General features: G+C 32.1%; 1 protein-coding gene across 1 annotated transcript in view; it reads left to right on the plus strand.

The window, feature by feature from the left end:
• The window catches only part of LOC126836745 (sex peptide receptor), a 159,215-nt gene that overhangs the window by 82,634 nt on the left and 56,002 nt on the right, over positions 1 to 20,579 (plus strand). The window contains exon 4 of the mRNA XM_050570368.1: positions 7,033 to 7,725. Coding sequence (XP_050426325.1) covers positions 7,238 to 7,725 — 488 coding nt within the window. The 5' untranslated portion in view covers positions 7,033 to 7,237. The remainder of the gene's footprint in view (positions 1 to 7,032; positions 7,726 to 20,579) is intronic.

A 20,579-nucleotide genomic window follows, 5' to 3' on the forward strand; every position in this document is an offset into this window, starting at 1 on the left:
CGTCTTTTACTGGTCGTTAGACATACCGACCAAATATGGTTGTCTACTGATTTAACTATTAAGCTAAACATTTTGGATAAAAATATTATGTGTATAAAATATACATTGTACAAATAAATAATTGTCACTGTAAGGTCCACGAAGCCAATAAAAAAAGTGAGTAGAATATAGCGGCCCAGTTAGAAAGTATCTTTAAATAAAATCAAAAAAAAGTAACCGCCTATTAAACCTTACCTTTACAACCGTAAAAATCAAATGTTTTTGTATTTTCAAAGTTTCGAAAGCGGTTGTTGTATACCTAACCTACTCGTTTCAGTCGAATGGCGTCCCAAGCGTACCGTTTTAATGCACATAAGCCATAATCTACCCCGTAATTAAGTAAAGTTAGCTGTCTCGCTAATAACCCGTTAACTACCTATGTAACATGTAGGTCGCCACATTATACAACAATAATTTCTAAAAGTATAGATTAATATTATGTTGCGTTATTGTGCTTGAAACGACCGAGGGCTTCTCGCAGATATTTTCATTGTTTACAAAGGGTTAAAGTATAATGATATTATGACCTAAGTAATCGTTAACGTCTGACCGTCCTATTGTTGTTGTATTTTGTTTTTTATTCATGACCAAAACAAACGTGCGCCGTGCCTAACGATCCCTTTTTACAAATTTTTTCTCTGGTCGTTTTGAAATTACACGTTTTTAAGATCGTAAACAGCAATGGTATTGAATTTAAATTAAAAAATTGCGCAAAAAAAATTGTCATTCCTAACGTTTGTGTATGTTTACTAAACCGTTTTGTTTATAAATAAAATACATTAATATAAATTCATATTTTTTTTTAAATTAAATTTAAAATTACATATTTTACTTCCATGAGTTTTAGCTACAATTTAATTGAATTTGATTGATTTTACTGGTATACGATAAAATATAATATCAAACGATTAAATAAACACTCTTGATTTTATTGTCAAACCGACGAGATTATAATAATATTATTGTTACTAATAATAAATGTCATTTTAATTCCATGTGTTTTGTTTTAGCTCAATAATTAAAAAAAAAAACACACACACAATAAAAGCTTACTCGGATTGAGTAAACGACAGATCGTTTACTTTTGAAAGGAGTAAAATTTGTATGGTAGTCATTTTATTATGGCGATCACGAAGTCAGGAAAAAAGTTACTTTTAATGATTTATGTATATATATTCATTTGTTTAAAATTCATAATAAAATATATTGGTAAAGTGGTTTCGGTTTACAACACTCAATATTTGCACACAGCCCCAATTATGATTTAGTAGTTTTATTTATGAAAACTGTAAACTAACTCATTTGCTCATGAAAAGCGTAAAATTCGTTTAATTAAAACTCTTACTGTTGGTTAAAAATAAATCTGAAAAATTGGCATTCACAAATTTTAGTAATAAAGTGCATAAGAATTTAAAATATTTTTTTTTCAAGTAAAATAATTGTATGTGAAAAATAGTTATTTTTTATGTGCCGAAAGTTTACCTTTTTTGACTGAACCTATTTCATAAATAATTGATTCATATTTAAATTAAACAAGTCAAATAGTATAATATATTAATATCAGATGTTACTTACTTTAGATTAACTACAATAAATTTAGAGTTTAATGGTCTTATAATGAGAATATCAAGCACTTCTTAGTATCAGACTGTTTAACCGATAACAGATAAGTTTGTGACAGAGATGTAGCAGTATTGGTTTGAATATTAAGCGTCTCCCGTAGTGCTGCCTAATATTGTCAGTATTTTATGTTTCAAAAAGGAAAAGACATATACATTCAGGTCCATCTTTGTTAATAAATAAACAAACACTCTTGTATTGGAATATTTTTAAATTGCATACGACTATTTATTATATTTTCGCTAAAATGTTTTTTTTACAATTTGTTTACTCATTTACATCGATAAAATTTAATTGGAATACTAACAAAGCTCGTTGAAAGTACTTTTTTATTAGAAAACGATAAAACCAATTTCATAACAAACCATTTTTGTACGTTACAATTTATTCTTAGCACAAAACATATATTTTTCGGTGAACGACTCTATATATATATTTGAGTATAATAATAAAATATTATCTGTTGAGATGCGAAGCGCCGCTTTGAATTCAATTGACCGTGAAAATCCGTTCGACTGAAATCCGGCAACATCTCTCCGCCTCCGGGTACTTATCTAGCGTATCTTTACTATTACGGTTTGTTCTCGATAGCGAAAATCATATTTTAAGACCAGAGTTTATAGTTTTGGCAAGTACAAAAGTCAATATTCAACTTACAAATATCGATGAACTATAACGAATAACAGATCCAGTGGGTTGAACAGCTTTGTATTTGCTCTTCTAGAACAACGCCGTATGTATTGTATGTGTAATGTATTAATGTAGATAAATACCATGATTGCGGTGTTGTGGAAAAAATGTAGAAGGATTAAAACCGATGAACGTCGTACCGTTGATTTTAAAGTATAAACAGATAAGCGTTTTCAAACATAAAAAAGGTTGTAGATGCTTAAAAAGTCATAACTCGATACAGCTGCCAGATTTCAATATTACAGTAATAATATTAATTAAGAAGTCAAGTCTTTACAACTAAAAGTTCGCATATAGCTGTTCTCTAAACGCCAATACCGTCGTTATCACCGGCAGAAGAGTTAGGACAAAAGTCTTGTGGATTATCTTTAATGGATTATCAACATTTTCTTGTTATATTATTATTCTTACTATTATAGTCGGCCGAACGCTCTCGTTGCGCTAGTCTAAACGCAAAATGAAACAAAAAATAGAAAGCCATTGGGCGAGCCACCAATAAGATAAGACGTCCAGTATTTGGCAGCAGTCACATTTTCTCTTATCCCCGACCGAATGAAGCGACGGCATTGTTGTAAGCTCATACGGCCGTACGACCATGTGAATGCTCGTAAAACGTCTTGAACCCAGTCGAACGCCGTACGAGCCTCCTTATCTCCACGACACTGTAGTCGACCACTTTTATATTTATATATAATACAATATATTTGAGCACACGGTTAGTGTCGCCAAAACGAATGACTATGTTGTGGTGTCACTCGACGGAATCGTCAACCCGGCCGGACACGTCCAACCAAAACGATACGATGGAAAAATTTAAGTGAATATTTATGTTAATTTCAGTAAAATTACATCATACTGACTTTTGGCATACTAACACTTTTATCACATCCGACTTTGCACGGTTGTAGCTTCCACTAAAATATCAACGTTATCGTACCGTGGAATTTAGATATCGTATAGAGCACTTTTAATAAACGTTATCATTGGAATAGGTAAAAAGTAATTCGTTTTTTAATTTTTTTAATTGTATAGGAAAATAAATGGTACTGATTTTAATTGAAATAAAATAATATATTATGTAATAGTATGTATATAATCCTCTTGGACCATTTTTATTGTTATTACCACAAACCTTTGTTAGACAATTAAATAATATATAAAAGAAATAATTTATTTTTGTGTTAAACTTGGATTTTTCTTTTGTGCTTAAATATTTTCATCTTTGAACATGTTGTGTATTGACTGAGCAACTATTATATTAAAATGTTTCAAATTGATTCTTTAGTCTAAGTGTAAATCGTGGTTATAAACGAATACAAATACTAAATACATGTAAAAAAAAAAGAGATAAAAAACCAACATCAATATTGCGTTTGACCATTTGTTACTTTATGATTGCGCTTAAAGTTTCAATTCGGGAGGCTATACCTGGCGCTGTGCTGTCAACAACCGCTGACAACATTTCTATTCAAACTTAAATGTAACTTTCATAAACATTTTTCATTAGATGTATACATTTCCGAGAACCCTCAACACTCTCGCTAGGTTGTGGTATGTAAATTTAAAAATATTTATATTTTACTGGGCATGACAATCAGTGTCAGGACTGGTGACGGGATAAATGACATAGGAACACCGACTTTACTCAAAATCCGTTTCTTTTGATGGAAAAGACTCATTTTGGCTGATGCACTTTACGGACGTCAGAAGCTAAGCATTTATTAAATATTTTTCACTGAAAACTTAACCCTGTTTTGTCCATGTTGATCCATGTCATACGAAAAACTCTTGTCAAGATAAAATCCCAATAGATGACTTTTTTGTTGACCAGGTCATAGTATTTTTATCATAATATTCTATTCTATCGCTGTAGGTATTTATCATAATATGATATGCCAGTTTTTTTCTAATATTATTATAAAAATGGTTAATATTGGGTGAGGTTGAATTGGTAACGAATTAAAGTGTAAATAAGGTTGGAAAAATAGTAGAAAAAATGAGATTGATTATATTGAGAAATGGTTCAAAGATGAAAGGTTAGGTTGAATTAGTGAAATCGTAAAGGGAGCTAAGTGCTTAGAAAACAACTTTATGAATATTAGACTGAAAGCATGCTCAGTCGGTTCTATCTGTCACGCCGGGAAGTGACAGCGTGTACTTTACCCTCGTCTGTTACCTCAATCTAATGGTTAGGGAAGCTGTTATCTGATACCGCGCAAGTGTATGTTGCTGGCCTCGGGTAAATATGGAGATTTATGTCTCATGGGTAGCGTGGAAATGGCTCGGGATAGACGTGCGACAGATAAAAAGTACAAGTGCAGGTAGCGGCCATGCCCTGATAAGGCACGCGGTAAACGGAGATTTATCGCATTGACGGTGAAACATATGACAGGAAGGGCGACCGAGGCGACCTTTATAGAGGTGGAACTGTGGTATCACGTCCCTAAAATCATAAGGGAACGAACGGAGAAAACGGACAATGCAAACCGCAAAAGAGAATTGGAGAGGGGGGTTTTATTTTGAAAGACTAATTAGAATTTCACGTTTGATCACAGTCAATCCAGCAAAAGTTTTCCATTCTCTGTTCAGTGATAAGAACGAAACAGTCGCTTTGTTGCGACCATCATGATTGGATCAAAAGACTCCCCGCAAAAAGATAACCGCTCATTTTAGCGGTTTACACTTTCATACATTGTGTTGTAAGTTCTTAGATCTCTAGAGCTGTTGTCGCACTTACAAAAGGATTATAACATTCTTGAGCCAAACTCCAAAAGTAAAAATAAAGTATGCATTCGACGTAAACCCCATTTAGTCTTCTACCACAACACTGGCGTTAAACAATATTTCACGTTGGTAAGCTCTTAAGGATTTCAAGCACTTTAGTACTGGGTCAGGTAAAATAATGTTACATTTGGAAATTCCCAAAATTGTTAAGATTTGATTGCTTGAAAGGGGAGGAATACAATTTTAAGTACCTTGTGGTTTAAACAATCATCTCTCTTCAAAACAGTACTAGTCTACTGATCTATTTAAAAACTGATCAAAGTAATCAATTACCCGGTGGTTTCCCATGTACCAAATGCACCGTCCAAATACCTATAAAATAATACATTAATGTAAAACCAATACCTTTTTAAGTTGCTCGTCTATGTGATGATAACAAAATAACGAGTAACGGCTAGTCGAAGTGCGAGCCCTTATGATGACGGTAGTCGGTACACGACCTATAGTTGACGCCATTACCAGCATAACGACCATCTGTTGATATATATATATATATATATATATATTTATATCCATACAGGTGACACATTTAACATAAGACACTAATTTTCTCGGAAAATCACTTTTATAGGATTAAAAAAAACCTCTATTAAGTTCTATACCTACTTAAAATACTTCTTCCAAGCTTCAATAAAATATTTTTGAATTATAAACAATTCTAAGCTTAAGTGTGGGCTAGAAATTTGTAAAAGACAACGTTTATTTTTTGTTTTTTACATTTAAGGATGTGGTCACATGGCCAACAACAAAGATCTATAAACATAACTATAGACATTAGCAACGTTTCAAGGACAAAATATTATTTTTTTTTCATCATCCGGGAAATTATTTTAAATTAAAACAAAAACAAAACGTAGCTATTGTGTGATAAAACGCCAAAGATAATTTTTTAAATTTCTCCTGTAATTTTTTTCTTGTAGAAAAAATATTATCCATATAAAATACAATGTGTTGACACATGCACGCAATATGATAAACACTAAATTGCTGGTCGCAGCAAACGAGGTTGTGTTATACAACGAAATCTGTGAACAGCTTACCCGGGGTGCTGGCACGAATGACCACCATTAGCAGTTAGCACGCACAGAACATATCACGGTTTAATGCCGTTGTACAAGTTTAAACAAATATTATACCATTCGTTTTTCCAGTAGTTTGCCAGTGTCTCTGATAAATAACCTAATCTTAACTGAGGACACAATCAATTATCGAATTTAACTTTCAAGCCCAATTTATTCGACAATGGCTAGCTATTTCAATTTCTTCTACTGACTCATTATTTAAAATGTTGATGAATTGCAAGTATCGGTAAAGCTTGCGCCTACATTTTTTTTTATTGAATATCAACTTCAGTTTAAGTACATAGATACATAGAACATATTTTGAAGCAATCAAAATAACCAATTGAAAATACATTATATAGTGTGTGAGGCTTTTTTAGACTTATCCCTCTCGTTCGACTAAGCTGGCGACTGACGCTAAGTAGGGTCGCATAGGTTTTTGAATTCATTTTCTATCGTCTATAAAATATATTTTATATATTTTACGCAGTAGTATTTCTGTAGGAATAACGACACGAATTATTGGTCTATCATTTTTGTACCTTTTTTGGATTGTTATCTAAGCAGATTTTTGAATTCATTGCGAATTATACTTGCACGACGAAGAGAAAGTTTCATTATGTAGGGTCTTGTGTCATTTCAGCATATCATATTATATTATCTTAACGAATAAAAACGCTGTACATTACAAACGTTTTATATAATACTTGATGTATTCAATTTCGATCCAAGCGTTTGTGCCGGTACTTTATTAGCATTGAATAATGTTGTTTTCACGTTGTAATGTATTCCTTATGTTAATAATTGTATTTGCTTTGTTTTTTTTTTTGTCTTGTAGTTGCTGCCAACTGTCAGTCTATTCCGAGCACACTCGCTTCTACACACGTACTGGCGGGTACGAAATCGTTACAACTACTAGATCACCAGATCTTATACAATACGACCGGAGTCACGACGGCTATGTCTTAACCGCGGTAACCGGACGTCAAGAACCACTTAACTTACCGACTGTAAGTGTCACATAGTGTCCGCTCACCGACACCATGGACTACGGATCCAACTACACGGAAGTTCCCATTTACGGGTTGAACCTGACCACGGCCACGGCGCTGACCGGGTTAATGGTGACCGACGACAGCAAAGGGGTGCAGACCTACGACAACAGCTCGGAAGAGCCCTACTTGAACGTTACAAACGAATTGCCCGTCGAGTACGCCAAAATCATGTACGGGCTCTTCATGCCAGTGCTGCTGATGGTCACCATCGTTGCCAACACTCTGATCGTGGTGGTCCTGTCCAGACGTCACATGCGCACACCGACCAACGTGGTGCTTATGTGCATGGCTCTTTCCGATATGTTCACCCTGCTGTTTCCGGCTCCTTGGCTGTTCTACATGTACACACTCGGCAACCATTACAAACCCTTGACGCCGGTCGAGTCCTGTTACGCTTGGTACGCCATGAACGAAGTCATACCCACCATGTTCCACACCGCATCGATTTGGCTCACTCTAGCCCTGGCCGTGCAAAGGTAAGTGACAAAAGCTGTTATTTCAGGGCTAATACTCACAACGTGGTGTCGGATCTCAGACAATTACAACGGGGGGGGGGGGGGGCTGTATTTAAATCCTGTTCAAAGAAGACAATTATTACCGGCTCCAAAGAAGAATGTTACCTGTTTTATACTTGTATCACAATTATTGTAAAGGATAAAGTACCATTTAATTAATTTTAAAAAGAAATACTTTTATTTTAAAACACATAACATTATACATAAACAATACATATATCAACTCTGTTATCAAGTACAGTTTTTATCGATAGGCTAATCTTGAACAGTGTTACCATTAATGAAACAAAATATTACATAGTAAATAAAACAAAATTAATACATAGTTACTAAAACATAGATTATTATACAATATATTTAATAACCATATTTTTCAACCTTTTTTACTATTCTACCAGACCTAGTTTTATTTAAGTTTTCTTTACTTATCTCATCATCTCTATTTCTCATTATTCCCTTCCTTACCCATATCTGTTTTTTCTTCTTCCTCCTTGTTAATTTCTGATTTCCCAAGATCTTTGTATTCTCTTAATGTTTTTTCCTTTTCCTCATCAAAACTATCAAAATCATTATATTCTTTAACTTTCTTTATGAAGTGTGAATTCCTTCTTAGTAATTTTCCTTTATCATCTTTTACCATGTATGATCTGGGGAACTTTGTTTTTTCTACTATTATTTCTTTAGACCACTTCTTAGTGAACTTGTCTTGCAGTAGCACCTTACTTCTTGGTAAAAACTCATTCTCCTTCTTTCCAGCATTTTTGTTATACAATTTTATCTGTTTATCTCTTAATTTTTTTAACTCATTAGTACAGTCAACTGTTTTTGGTATAAATATATTCTTATTAAAATTATTTACTAATGTTCTTAATTCCCTACTCTGCAATAATTGTGCTGGTGAATATGGTAAATTAGCCACAGGTGTATTTCTATAATGTAGTAAATAAGAATTCAAATCACCATTCTCTTCATTTTTTTAACTATACCCACAGCTTTTTCTGCCAATCCATTTGACCTAGGAAAGTTAGGGCTAGAATTAACAATATTTATTCCCCATTCCCTGGCAAAATATTTAAATTCATAACTCCCAAAAGGATTATTATCAGCTACTAATATTTCCGGAATTCCAAATCTACTAAAATTGTTTTTAACTTTTTTAATTATTTCAGAGGTATTTTTAAATTTTAATTTATTCACTTCAATCCACCTTGAGTGATAATCAACAATCACTATATAACTTCTATTTTTAAACTCTGCAATATCCATACCTATTTTCTGAAATGGAATACTTGAGAAATCATGTTTAATAATAGGTTCTTTTACCTTACTGTTACTAAACATTAAACATAAGTTACAATTTCCTATAAAGTTTTCAATTTGACTTTTCATTCCAGGCAAATAAAATAATTATTGCCCTTTAGCTACAGTTATTGACATACCCATATGCGTGCCATGCAACTTTTCAACAATATATTTCCTTAAATTTGTTGGAACAAGTAACTTCATGACATAGTATATTAATTCATTACTCACAATTAAATCATTTTTTATTTTATAATAATATTTTAATTCACCCTCACTATTACATTTATTTGGCCACCCTCTCTTTGTATTTTCTAAGACCTTTCCTAATACCTCATCCTTTTTTGTTAATTCAATGAAATCACTTTCTTTAATACTTTTAAACTGTATTTCCACTTCATCTAAAGTATGAACCACATCACTCAATTGATCACCTTTGTCTTCTCTTTTTATATAATTCCTGCTTAAATAGTCTGCTACATACATGTATTTTCCCGGTAAATATTGAACATTTACATTGTATAACAATAATTTTAATCTTAACCTCCTTAACCTATTATTTGGGATTTTATGAATTTATTTTTTCATAATTGATACTAACGGTTTATGATCAGTATTCACTTTAATTCTATCTTGTCCATAAATTAAATAATGAAATTTGGTACAGGTAAATACTATTCCTACCGTTTCTTTTTCTACCTGTGCATAGTTAACTTCATTTTCACTTAGACATCGTGAAGCATAATGTATTGGTTTACTATTTTGAAAGATACAACCCCCAATTGCTCTTTCTGACGCATCAGTCTGTATCTCAAATGTATCATTTAAATTAAAATTACTTAGCATAGGCAAATTACAAATTTTCCTTTAACTGATCAAAACTTTTTTGTTGTTCCAAACCCCACTCCCATAATGTATCCTTTTTTAATAACACTCTAAATGGTGTGACTAATTCAGATAAATTAGGAATAAAACCACGAAGATAATTTATCATACCTATAAAAGACTGCAATTCTTTTCTGTTATTTGGCTCTTTTAGTTCAATAATTGATGTTATTCTATCATTGTCTGGCTCCACTCCTTCACTTCCAAAAACAAACCCAAGGAACTTAACTTTTCTTTTCATAAATTGCATTTTTTTAGGATTAAATTTAATATTACTTTCTCTAGCTTTTTTTAACACTTCTTTTAACGTTGTATCATGCTCCTCTTTAGTACTACCTGCTATTAGTATATCATCAAAATACACATTTACATTTTTAATTCCCCCAAAATGTTTACTAGTTAACTCCTGAAATTTTTCTGGGGCTGACGCCAATCCAAATGGTAATCTAAGAAATTTAAAACACCCAAAGGGTGTATTAAAACAACAATATTTTTGTGACATATCATCTAATTTACACTGATAAAACCCATCCTTTATATCAAGAACTGTAAAATATTTTTTTCCCATTAACTTAAGTTTAATCTATTCTATCTTTGGAATTTCATATCTCTCACGGACAATATATTTATTGATCTCTCTTGGATCTAAGCATACTCTTATACTCTTATCCTGTTTTTCTACGACAATTATGTTACTTTGCCACTCACTCAGTTGTTCACACTTTTCAATTACTTTCAATTTACACATTGCCTCTAATGTTTCCTTCAGTTTATCTGTAATTTTAAAAGGTACTCTTCTCGGTGGAAACGATTTAGGTATTGCCTTGTCTTCTAATTTAATTGTTATGCATTCAGGAAAACTGCCTAATCCTGTAAACACATCTATATTATTTTTAACAAACATTTCAGTATTAATTATTAATGACAACTTTAATAAAGTAGCTTAAAATGTATTGGTTTTTATGGTTGTTTTGAGAGATCCAGCTATTACAACTGCACATTACACATTACGGCGGATGCTTTTCTATTTTCAATTGTATCAAAGACATGTTTTTAATTACGGTTGCTTCTCTATTTTTAATTGTACCAAAGACATATTTTTAATTAAATTTGCGTTTAAACAAAATCATTCTATGTGATTACACTCAATTCCGTGACTAACTCGAGACTAAGCTGTCCATATTTTAATATACTAGTTAGAGAAAAAAAGTGTTAGATTAGAGTACTCAATATATAATGCAACAATGTAAGTAGGAAATGGTGCAAAGTGCTGTGTTATTACATTCGGGATAAGAAGTATACGTCACATTGTATGATACATATTTTAAAAGCTAAGTTTTATTATTCTAGACTCTCGAGCTCCAATCATTTAACTTGACGGATAAAAAGAACGATCGTACGCCAAGAGCACTTTGGAATTACTAAAACGCTTCGAAAAGTTTATTCGCTTGTTGGTACAAACAAACTAAATCCATATAAATGCAACGACAAACATATTATTTTGATGGTCAAACTTTGCAATTTTACTAAAACAAATAGTTTTTTTTTCTAGTGTGCAAATATTATTTTTATAGTAAACAAAAAGGGATTGTTTGTTTTTGTTTAAAATAAAAGTAAACAATTTCAACGCAATGTCAATATAGAAGTAAGTTGTTCGTTAATGACCGTAAAAAATGGTATTAAAAACAAATTAACTTTTAGAGTTTAATTTTGAACACTCTCTAAGTAGGGTGAAGGAAGGTATTCTCGTGGCATAAGCAATTTCGTGATATAGTTTGTTTGATCGTATCGCGTAATTCCCGATTGTTAAAATTGTCATTTTAACAATCAGTGTGATTTTCAAGACAATTTTCTAATAGGGAATTACGCGATACGATCAAACTATATCACGAAATTGCTTATGCCACGAAAATACCTTCCTTCACCCTATTTATTTTTATTCGCTTATACGCGTTTTGTATGTTAAAACTTTAATAATAATAATATGTTATTTTCATAGTACAAGTGGTAACGATTGGGCAAAAATAAATGTTTGTAGGTACAACGTATGTTCACATTTCACCGATCTCGGTTACCTACTGTACATTTTGTCGCCATGGTGTATGTAGTTGCTTTATATTAGGAAATCCAACCCAGTCAAGGCACCAAGTTAACTGAGCTCGTGGTATCAGTCTTAAGGGTAAAAAATATGATGCCGGCTCATTCGGAAATTAATCGGTTTTCGACGACCTTTTTACCATTTTTCAACCTTGTGAACTATTCGAAGCCAACGCCTTATTTTTGGAGACCGGACGGACTGGTGTTAAATTGACCGTCGACTTTGTTAGCCAAAAATCGTATTAAAATGCAAATGATTCTCGATCAACGTCCCGTACAAATTACAACTAAATTTTGCACGTGCAATAATGAAAATTGAATAATGTATGCTGAAGTCAAAGTTGAAAGGTTTAAAATAATTAAGTTTGAAAAACTTCGTAGTTAGGTTAGTTCACGCCAGACTAGGTCAGGTCCTTAAAGTTGTTCGGAAAACTCAAACTCATCAGACGACCACATCACCACATATTAACACTCGAATGAGCTCTTTGTCAAGTCAAACGGTCCAAGTAGATTATATTATGCAAAATTTATTTCTTATACGTTCAATATCGAGGTAGGTCACAAAACAAAATTGGTTTTAAAACTAAATACCCACTCACGCCACTTACTTCCATACTGGTATCTCCCAAACAGAGGTTTAGGTTAGGTCTTTTAAGTGTACTGCATTTTACCATTGAAAACTACAAACAATTCGAAATAAAAACATGTTTTATAAGAGCTTATAATAAAGGCAATATAATATTATGAATCAGCCTTTTTTTTGTGTTATGGTTTAAAATTGAACCGCATGATAACATTTTCATGAATAATGATAACCTAAATAAACAAACGTTATAATTTTGCACCGTCATTAAACCTTACCTAATCTTTAATTCATCAAATCGTATCGTTTTTCGTCGTGCAGCTATCTCGAGCTATGTATATTTCAACTTAAAAAATATCAAATATGTTTGAGTAGTAAAAAAGAGTAAAGTTTAATTCTGACATCTCCGAACTAACTTAACCTCCTACTTTTTGAAATTATATGATGAAAATGTATATTATGATTACATGTTTTACTATCAAATCGAAATTATTTACCAATGCAAACCGAATAGACGATGGTCTTGTTTTTCTTCCAGTTAAGGTACACATCCCCATTAGAGTCTAACACAACTCGCGGACATTTAGTAGGAAACAAAATGGAATTATGATAACACTTTTTTGGCTTACATTGGACGTGACGGTAGCCCTCAAATGTACCGGAATTAACATAATGTCTTACTTCTTGCTTTAACGCCGCCGTATTTTCATTTTATGTATAACTGGAAAGCGTACACTTCAACAGATGTCCTAAACTGTAAATAGTTTATGCTATCAGCATAAAATGATTAATTTTCTATACTGAAAAACTGGCTCCATAATGACTGGTTGATTTTAAAATAGGCAACTATAATAATGTTGAAAGGCAACAATGTTTTTATTTCAGATAGGTACAGTACTTCAAAATAAGCAAATAACCGAACCAAGTTAGGTGAATTTAGAAAAAGTATGCAGTAAAAGCATGCCAAACATTCCTACCAAACATTCCTTTGGTCGTAAGTGCATATACCAATATATAAATTGTAGGTTTTATCGCATCGACATGGTTTTCACAATATAATAATATAATCATCACATTATCCGTTATTCCATCACATATCAAGGTAATATATACCGGCATACAATGCACTCCCAACAAACCTACTTGAACATGCTGGATCCTTCGGGTGGCTCCGACAAAGGAACCATTCCACCACCTATACGATAATAAGACTTCATGTGCAAAGCAAATTATTCAAAGCAAGTCGAATCCCATACAACAAAATGCGCTTCATCTTTTTCCCATTTAGTTTAGCAGCCCTTCTCTTTTCATTCTGTCACCGTCATGTTCAACAGCAACGTCTCGGCTTTTACGTCAATCTCTGCGCATCGCCATTGTTGAATGGCCGCGTTTAATGTGATGAGAAGGCACAAAACTTGAGAAAATCATTATTAATCATTAACATTCAACAACAAGTTAACGAAAGCTGCCGTGTCGAGTACAGGTCGCCGTAATGTCAGCGCGCTAAATAAAGTGTTTGAACATAATCATTAAAATGAAATTATCTGAATATTTTTGTTCTTTTTTCCGAACCCTATTCTGGATAATATATTTGTTCGAGGATTGTTACAAACATATAATACGGAAAATGGATAGGAAACTAAATAAAAAAATACCAAATGTATTTACAAATACAAATACATCATAACGGTTAAGTTAGGCGAATAAGGAAAATAAACATTCCCTTTCGTTTAACTTAGGTTTTTTTTAGTTGTTCTTTAACTTTTAATTCGCCTTCGTGTTTGCTGTATATTTACATGCTGCCTAAGCGTGCGTGGAAAAACTCTCAAACTTTCCGGAATGTAAAATCGGCGTGACTCTCAACACCGAAGAAGTTAAACGCCTGCCTTCGGTTTGTATTTTTCAAGTAACGGTGGTGTTTTTTTCCACGCATACACAAAATAAACAATACTTACAACACGGATGTTTTTTGATATTGTAGCATACGATGCCGTTCTATATTATCACACGCTACTGTGGTGGACTGACAGGCACGAAATGATCCGCTTGTTATTTTAATATTTAAAGCGTGACTTTAAAAAATACATTTTAAAGTATCGGGTTTATGTTTTAACATAGAAATATCGAACTTTGTGTAGCTTGTGTGCGTGTAAAAGTATAAGGGTTAATTTAAGCACAGATCTAGTATATCTGTGTGCTAAGAATTCAAACGGTTCATCAATTTTATTGCCCATTGACTGAAATATTAAATACTTCGAGATATTAAAAATTGTTTTTCGCTGCTATGATTATTACTGTTTATGACTCGCTATAAAAAAAACATTTTCAAATAATCACTCAAAAGGCAATTTTCAACGACCGTTCAGAAAAAATATCAAATCAATTTTTTTTTCATCATTTTAATATTAAAATCAATAAGCTTGAAATTATTTTTCTGACAACCGACCATAATAATTATGAACCGTCATTTGTAGAAGTAAAAAATTAGTTTTTTGCAATCGAATGATATTAATAAAAATGTTTTATTAATTTTCATTTCATACAATAGAATTTCTACGGCCAACATTGTTTGATACTTAATAATTAAAAACCTGAACACTTTTTATTAATCCTACAGATAATATTCTCTTTTTTTTTATGTCTGTCGATAAAAACTGTTTTTATTCATGGTTAAACTGATTTTCAATTAAATACCTACTTTGGTAGTATAGAACTTTTTTTAAATTATTATATTTGCAATAAACTGAAATGTTTTGTTGAAAATGACAATAAGATTTTAATTAAAAATAATTATTTTACTAGTGAATAGTAGATAACGATAGTGATTGTTAAAGAGTAGTACCCGTCTATTACTTCTGAGATATGTTATATGATAAAACAATAATATAATGTTATCGTAGAAACACTTGAGATAGTGAGATTTACTTTAGTGTAGCGACGGGAATGATAAGCCAAAGTTTTGGCGGTAAAAAAATAAACTTTGATTTTGAAAAATGCGATTCAGGTATTACCGTTGTTTGTCCAGATAAAACTTGGAACAAGGTAATTTTATATAATATTCAACTGTATTGGATTTAAACTTATAATTCTCTACATAATAATACTATACGCTCATATTCTTCTTCATATTTGTTCACACAGTTATATGGTCCTAAAATAAACCTTACACCATTTATGCTCAACATGCATGCCTATTTATGATTATCTTTGTCTTATCTCTTTAGATAAGACCCTGCTCTTTAGCAGGGTTCTTAAATTGTTTTTAATTAACTGAGTCTAATTATTTATGCTATAATTTAGACAGATGACGCTTTACATCTTTACTGATTTTTGATTAACTACACCCGGCTAAAAACCCAAACCGTGTACCATTATACCGGTTTAGATTTACTGAGCTGCTTTATGTATTTTATTTTATTTTGACCTCCCCGGGGGCCGGTAATAAACTGATATTTGATTTGCCCTCGTGACCGAAAATCGCGTGGGTGTAGGTACATGACCGATTGTGAACGACTGAAATAAAGAGCTCTGGATATTTCAAACAACATAATATTATAATAACAATAATATTTACCACGGACGATGCACGTGGGACGTCCGGTGAACCTCACCCACGCCCATAAATTTATCTAATAATTCCAGTTATACAGACTGTTCTTGGGGGTCATTTCGCCACTTGATGTATTGTCGGTTTTCACGCTCGCCCTGTATACACATACGCTCTAGACACATGCCCGGGATACAGCTATTACTAAAATAACATATAAATATTGCAGGGTTCTGCTTTCAAAATGGTTTAGTATATCCCCACACTTGACAACGACCGGACTGAACTTTCACCTCCAGCCGGGCACCAATACATCAAAAACAATTAATTCACAGTTGTAAGTTTCATTTATTCCCACAATTATGTGAGGCTTATTTGAATATTACAAAGGGTTTGGGTTATTTAAGCCTCCCTCGAACTTCGCCATGAAAGTAAATGTAATTATTTTACATATTATAAACGTATTCTATGAATCATCCAAAATAGGATCCTCGTAAATTAACTCGGTAAGTAAGTAAGTGAGCTTCATACGTAACACCATAATTGAATTCCCGGGATATAACTATCATCACTTATAATAAATAATTTATTCAACTACGATATAAAGGCCTTTAAGGGTAAACCCAGGCAGATAAACTTCATTGAATAATGAATATATTAACTGCCGAAATAGGTATGTAAACTATTTTAAGTTAATTTTTGCAGTTTCAAAGACCGTTTTAATAATATATATATATAGTTTATATCAAGTGTTATTACTAATGACAGAGATGTCATTAAGCAATTATAATTCTAAAAATAATCGACGGACACTTTCACAAACGACAAAATCTTCAAAAGATCTGGTATTAACGTCTGACCCTGAGACATTGGGTAAAAAACGTCTCATCAAATGTGATTAAAATTTCTATTATTATAATAATTTGGTAATCGATTCGTTCGCCGTTTCGCTGTTTGTTCTATGTCATTGCCGTCTAAAAATTTACATTTTAAATTCGGATGGTAACATACAACGTTGATGCAAATATTTCCCGGGCCGTTTCCCAAAAGTCTGGCCAACGCATAATGATGCATTGTTCTAGAATGACAAAAACCTAGTTACAGTGTTCGCCGTTATCGTATTAGGGTCAACTAGGGTAGTAGATAAAAGTAATCGACAATTTTCAATTTCAACTCCATACTATTAACTAAGATAACAATAGTATGTTTACTAATATGTTATCTATACCACACAATTAAACAAAATACGAACACTGTTTGTTCTTTCCGTAAAAATAAAAATGCATTTACATCTACCCCGTTCGTTTACAATTACCCGGCTTGACCGTATTTTATATAAATTACTATATTATGGTAAACAATTGCACGATATCGATACTTATCTTATCTCGTTGCGGGTGTAAGAAAAAACGGGGCCGTTTTTCTGATCGCCGCTGAGCGATTTGCATAAAACTATAATACAATACATATGTTGCGGCTCAACCTTAATGAAGTTATTCAATTTCGAACGATGGCCCACGTTGTCTTGGCAGCGTGCTGAGTTTATTGAACGTTGCGGGTTAAAGTAATTCGGTCGCTCCAAACGTCAGATGGTATTTTATGAAAATTGTTTCCGCATAGTTAGGAGAGCACAGGCAACAAAAAAATATGCTAAAACGCCGTTCTTGTTGCACCGTGTTTTTGGCGCATTGCTGTATGTTATTATAATATACAATCCATTAAAACAATTAATATCTGAAAAGGTCATTCGGGCTTCTCTTATAATCTACTTCGGATCATCATAAATTATTTCACTTGAATGTTTATGCTAGAATGCATAAACAAAAAAATTGATGGTTCATTAAAACTGAATATTCGAACCGCGGACCATTAAATTATATCTAAGGAACCGCTTAATGTCTGTTGATACATTAAACCTTTAACGAATGATCATGCGACTCGGCATTAGTCATTTATACCTATTTTAGCATGAATGGAGTCTGTCACTTAACCCTCGTTTTTCATTTAAAACGTACACAATTGTATAAAAAAATTAAAAGGAATGAAAGAAGAAAAAAACGTTAACAATAGGTCATAAAATTTGAATCTGGTTACAAAAAATGTTTGTAGAATTTCAATTATTTGTAATTAGCTTCGATGCGGAAAAGGTATTGATTTTACAATAAAGTGTGACTTTTTTTGTATGTCTGTACACACAGTAACTAGTATTGCGAATCTGTGGTTAGTAAGAATCCAGTCTAAGCCGCAGTATAATCAAAATTTATAAAACTGACTTGCCAGTATTATAAGCCGGCACATTAAGAAAACACCAAAGGTCCGCTATCCACAGATTCGCACCGGAGCGTTTATTTTATCATTTTCAGTTATAATAATTCCTGTAAACTTGTGACTTTTTCCCTTCCCAACTAAGATGTACACCTAGCTGTATCGGTTTTTTAAATATTTATGACATCTGATAACAAACATATACCATTCGTCAACGAGAGTTTTTAACCAATAATGGATTTGCTAAAATATTTTTTTTTCCAGACAGATTCCTATTTATACATTTTAATTGTTTTTATTTTAATACCTATTTCACAGCTAAAAATCCATTGCCAGCCAAGATGGCTCGGACCGATAATTATGTGTGGACAAATTATTCGTGTACGAAATTATTATTGACCTCATTACTGCTCGTTTCCACACTTTTGACAATTGGATGTATAAATAAATATTATATTTCTTTGCGCTGGCTATCGTTTCGTCGAGACCTTATGACGTGGAAACCCGACCTGCTGGAGTAACGACTATTGACCCAATTCGGCCTCATCCGAATGCTATCCCTTGTTGTAGTCGTTATCCGGCACCGTAACGACCACCGTATTTACGATACCGTGCATTTTGTATAATAAAACACCGAATGTATTGTCCTCAGCTAGCCAAGCACTGACCGTAAATTAATTATTCGCAATATCGATTAAATACTTCCTTATTGCCGATAAAGTTTATTTCGAACCACGCTTTCAAATCGTTATTTACCTCTTATTATAGTTCCAAGTGTCAAATTTGATTTTTGTCAAGTAAACTTAACATTTACGGCCATCGCATGGCTAACGTCGTAAAAATTAGCTTTATTGGCTCGCTTAAAAAAAAAGTAATATATATATACATATACGGATATATAACATTAAATGCATTGTTATTAAACATTTTTTTTTTCATTAAACTTAAATGAAAATAAAATAGAAAAAATAACATTTAAAAAAAAAACTCTCCCGGGGAAAAATAACAAGTCGTATAGCTAAAGTTATTCATATATTCAAGTAAATAAATAAATAAATTAAAATAAATGTATGTGTTTTTATGACTTTTATGTTTGCCTTTTGACAATTTTCAAGGATTGATTTCAGCTATTCATTTCATTAATTCCTGGTTGGCATTTTACATAACATCCATCATGATAGCTATACAATGTGTAATGGAACTGTAAGTCACAATACTGATAGGTTTTTGACATTCACAATACAATTGGATATTGTTGTACAGAATAATACATGTTGTTGTTGTTGTTGTTGATTACTGTACACACTAAATTAATCACATTTTCTTCGTATTAAAGCTATATCGAATTATATGATTCAAGCTTGATTAAATCAAAATACTACGAAAACTAATATATTATTAACAGCTATTATACTGTTGTGTACTTTTTTATAGATAGATTTTCAGTACGAATAAAATGTAATAAACAAAAACAAGTATATTAAATGTTTACAATCGTTAGTTAAAATCACTATAGATACTAGATAGTATGAGAGTTGTAATAGTAGAAGAAAAAACAATCAAAGAAGATTATTAGCAACAAAGATAAAACCGGAACAAAGGAGCAAGCAGTAAAGGTAACCTGATTATGAAGACTGTATTATATTATATGGACAGAGAAGTCGTAAAACTTTTGAATAAAAATTAATGAGGTAGCCGACCTCCCTTGTGTGAAATAAGAGAAATAGTATAAAAATCTTATAATGTACACTAAAAAAATGGATCGTCGTCTTACGCTAATATTATATTCTTTCGGTTATATTATACTTTTTTTTTATAGTATCGAGTCTAAGACGTATATTACACGTCTTCAAAACCATGTGGTATTTCACGTTAGCATAGTCATATTAATGTGATGTATAATAACAAACAAATAAGAAACGATATTTAGATAATGCAGTTTATTAAATATGTGCAAAACTACAGTAGAAATAACAGTACACAAGTATTTTATCAAAGAGTACAAAATATAAATAGTGCTACTCAAATATACGGATTTGATGAAATATCCGGATTTTTGTTTACATATATCTTGTCAATATTTAATAATATAACTTCTGTTACTAAATATGTAAATAACGAGTCTTATAACGTTTA

Source organism: Adelges cooleyi, unplaced genomic scaffold (assembly GCF_023614345.1).
Source record: "Adelges cooleyi isolate 19-005CV unplaced genomic scaffold, UGA_ACOO_1.1 ACOO_flye_CR_arks_rails_tigmint_CR_PRNA_247, whole genome shotgun sequence".
Lineage (NCBI taxonomy): Eukaryota > Metazoa > Arthropoda > Insecta > Hemiptera > Adelgidae > Adelges > Adelges cooleyi.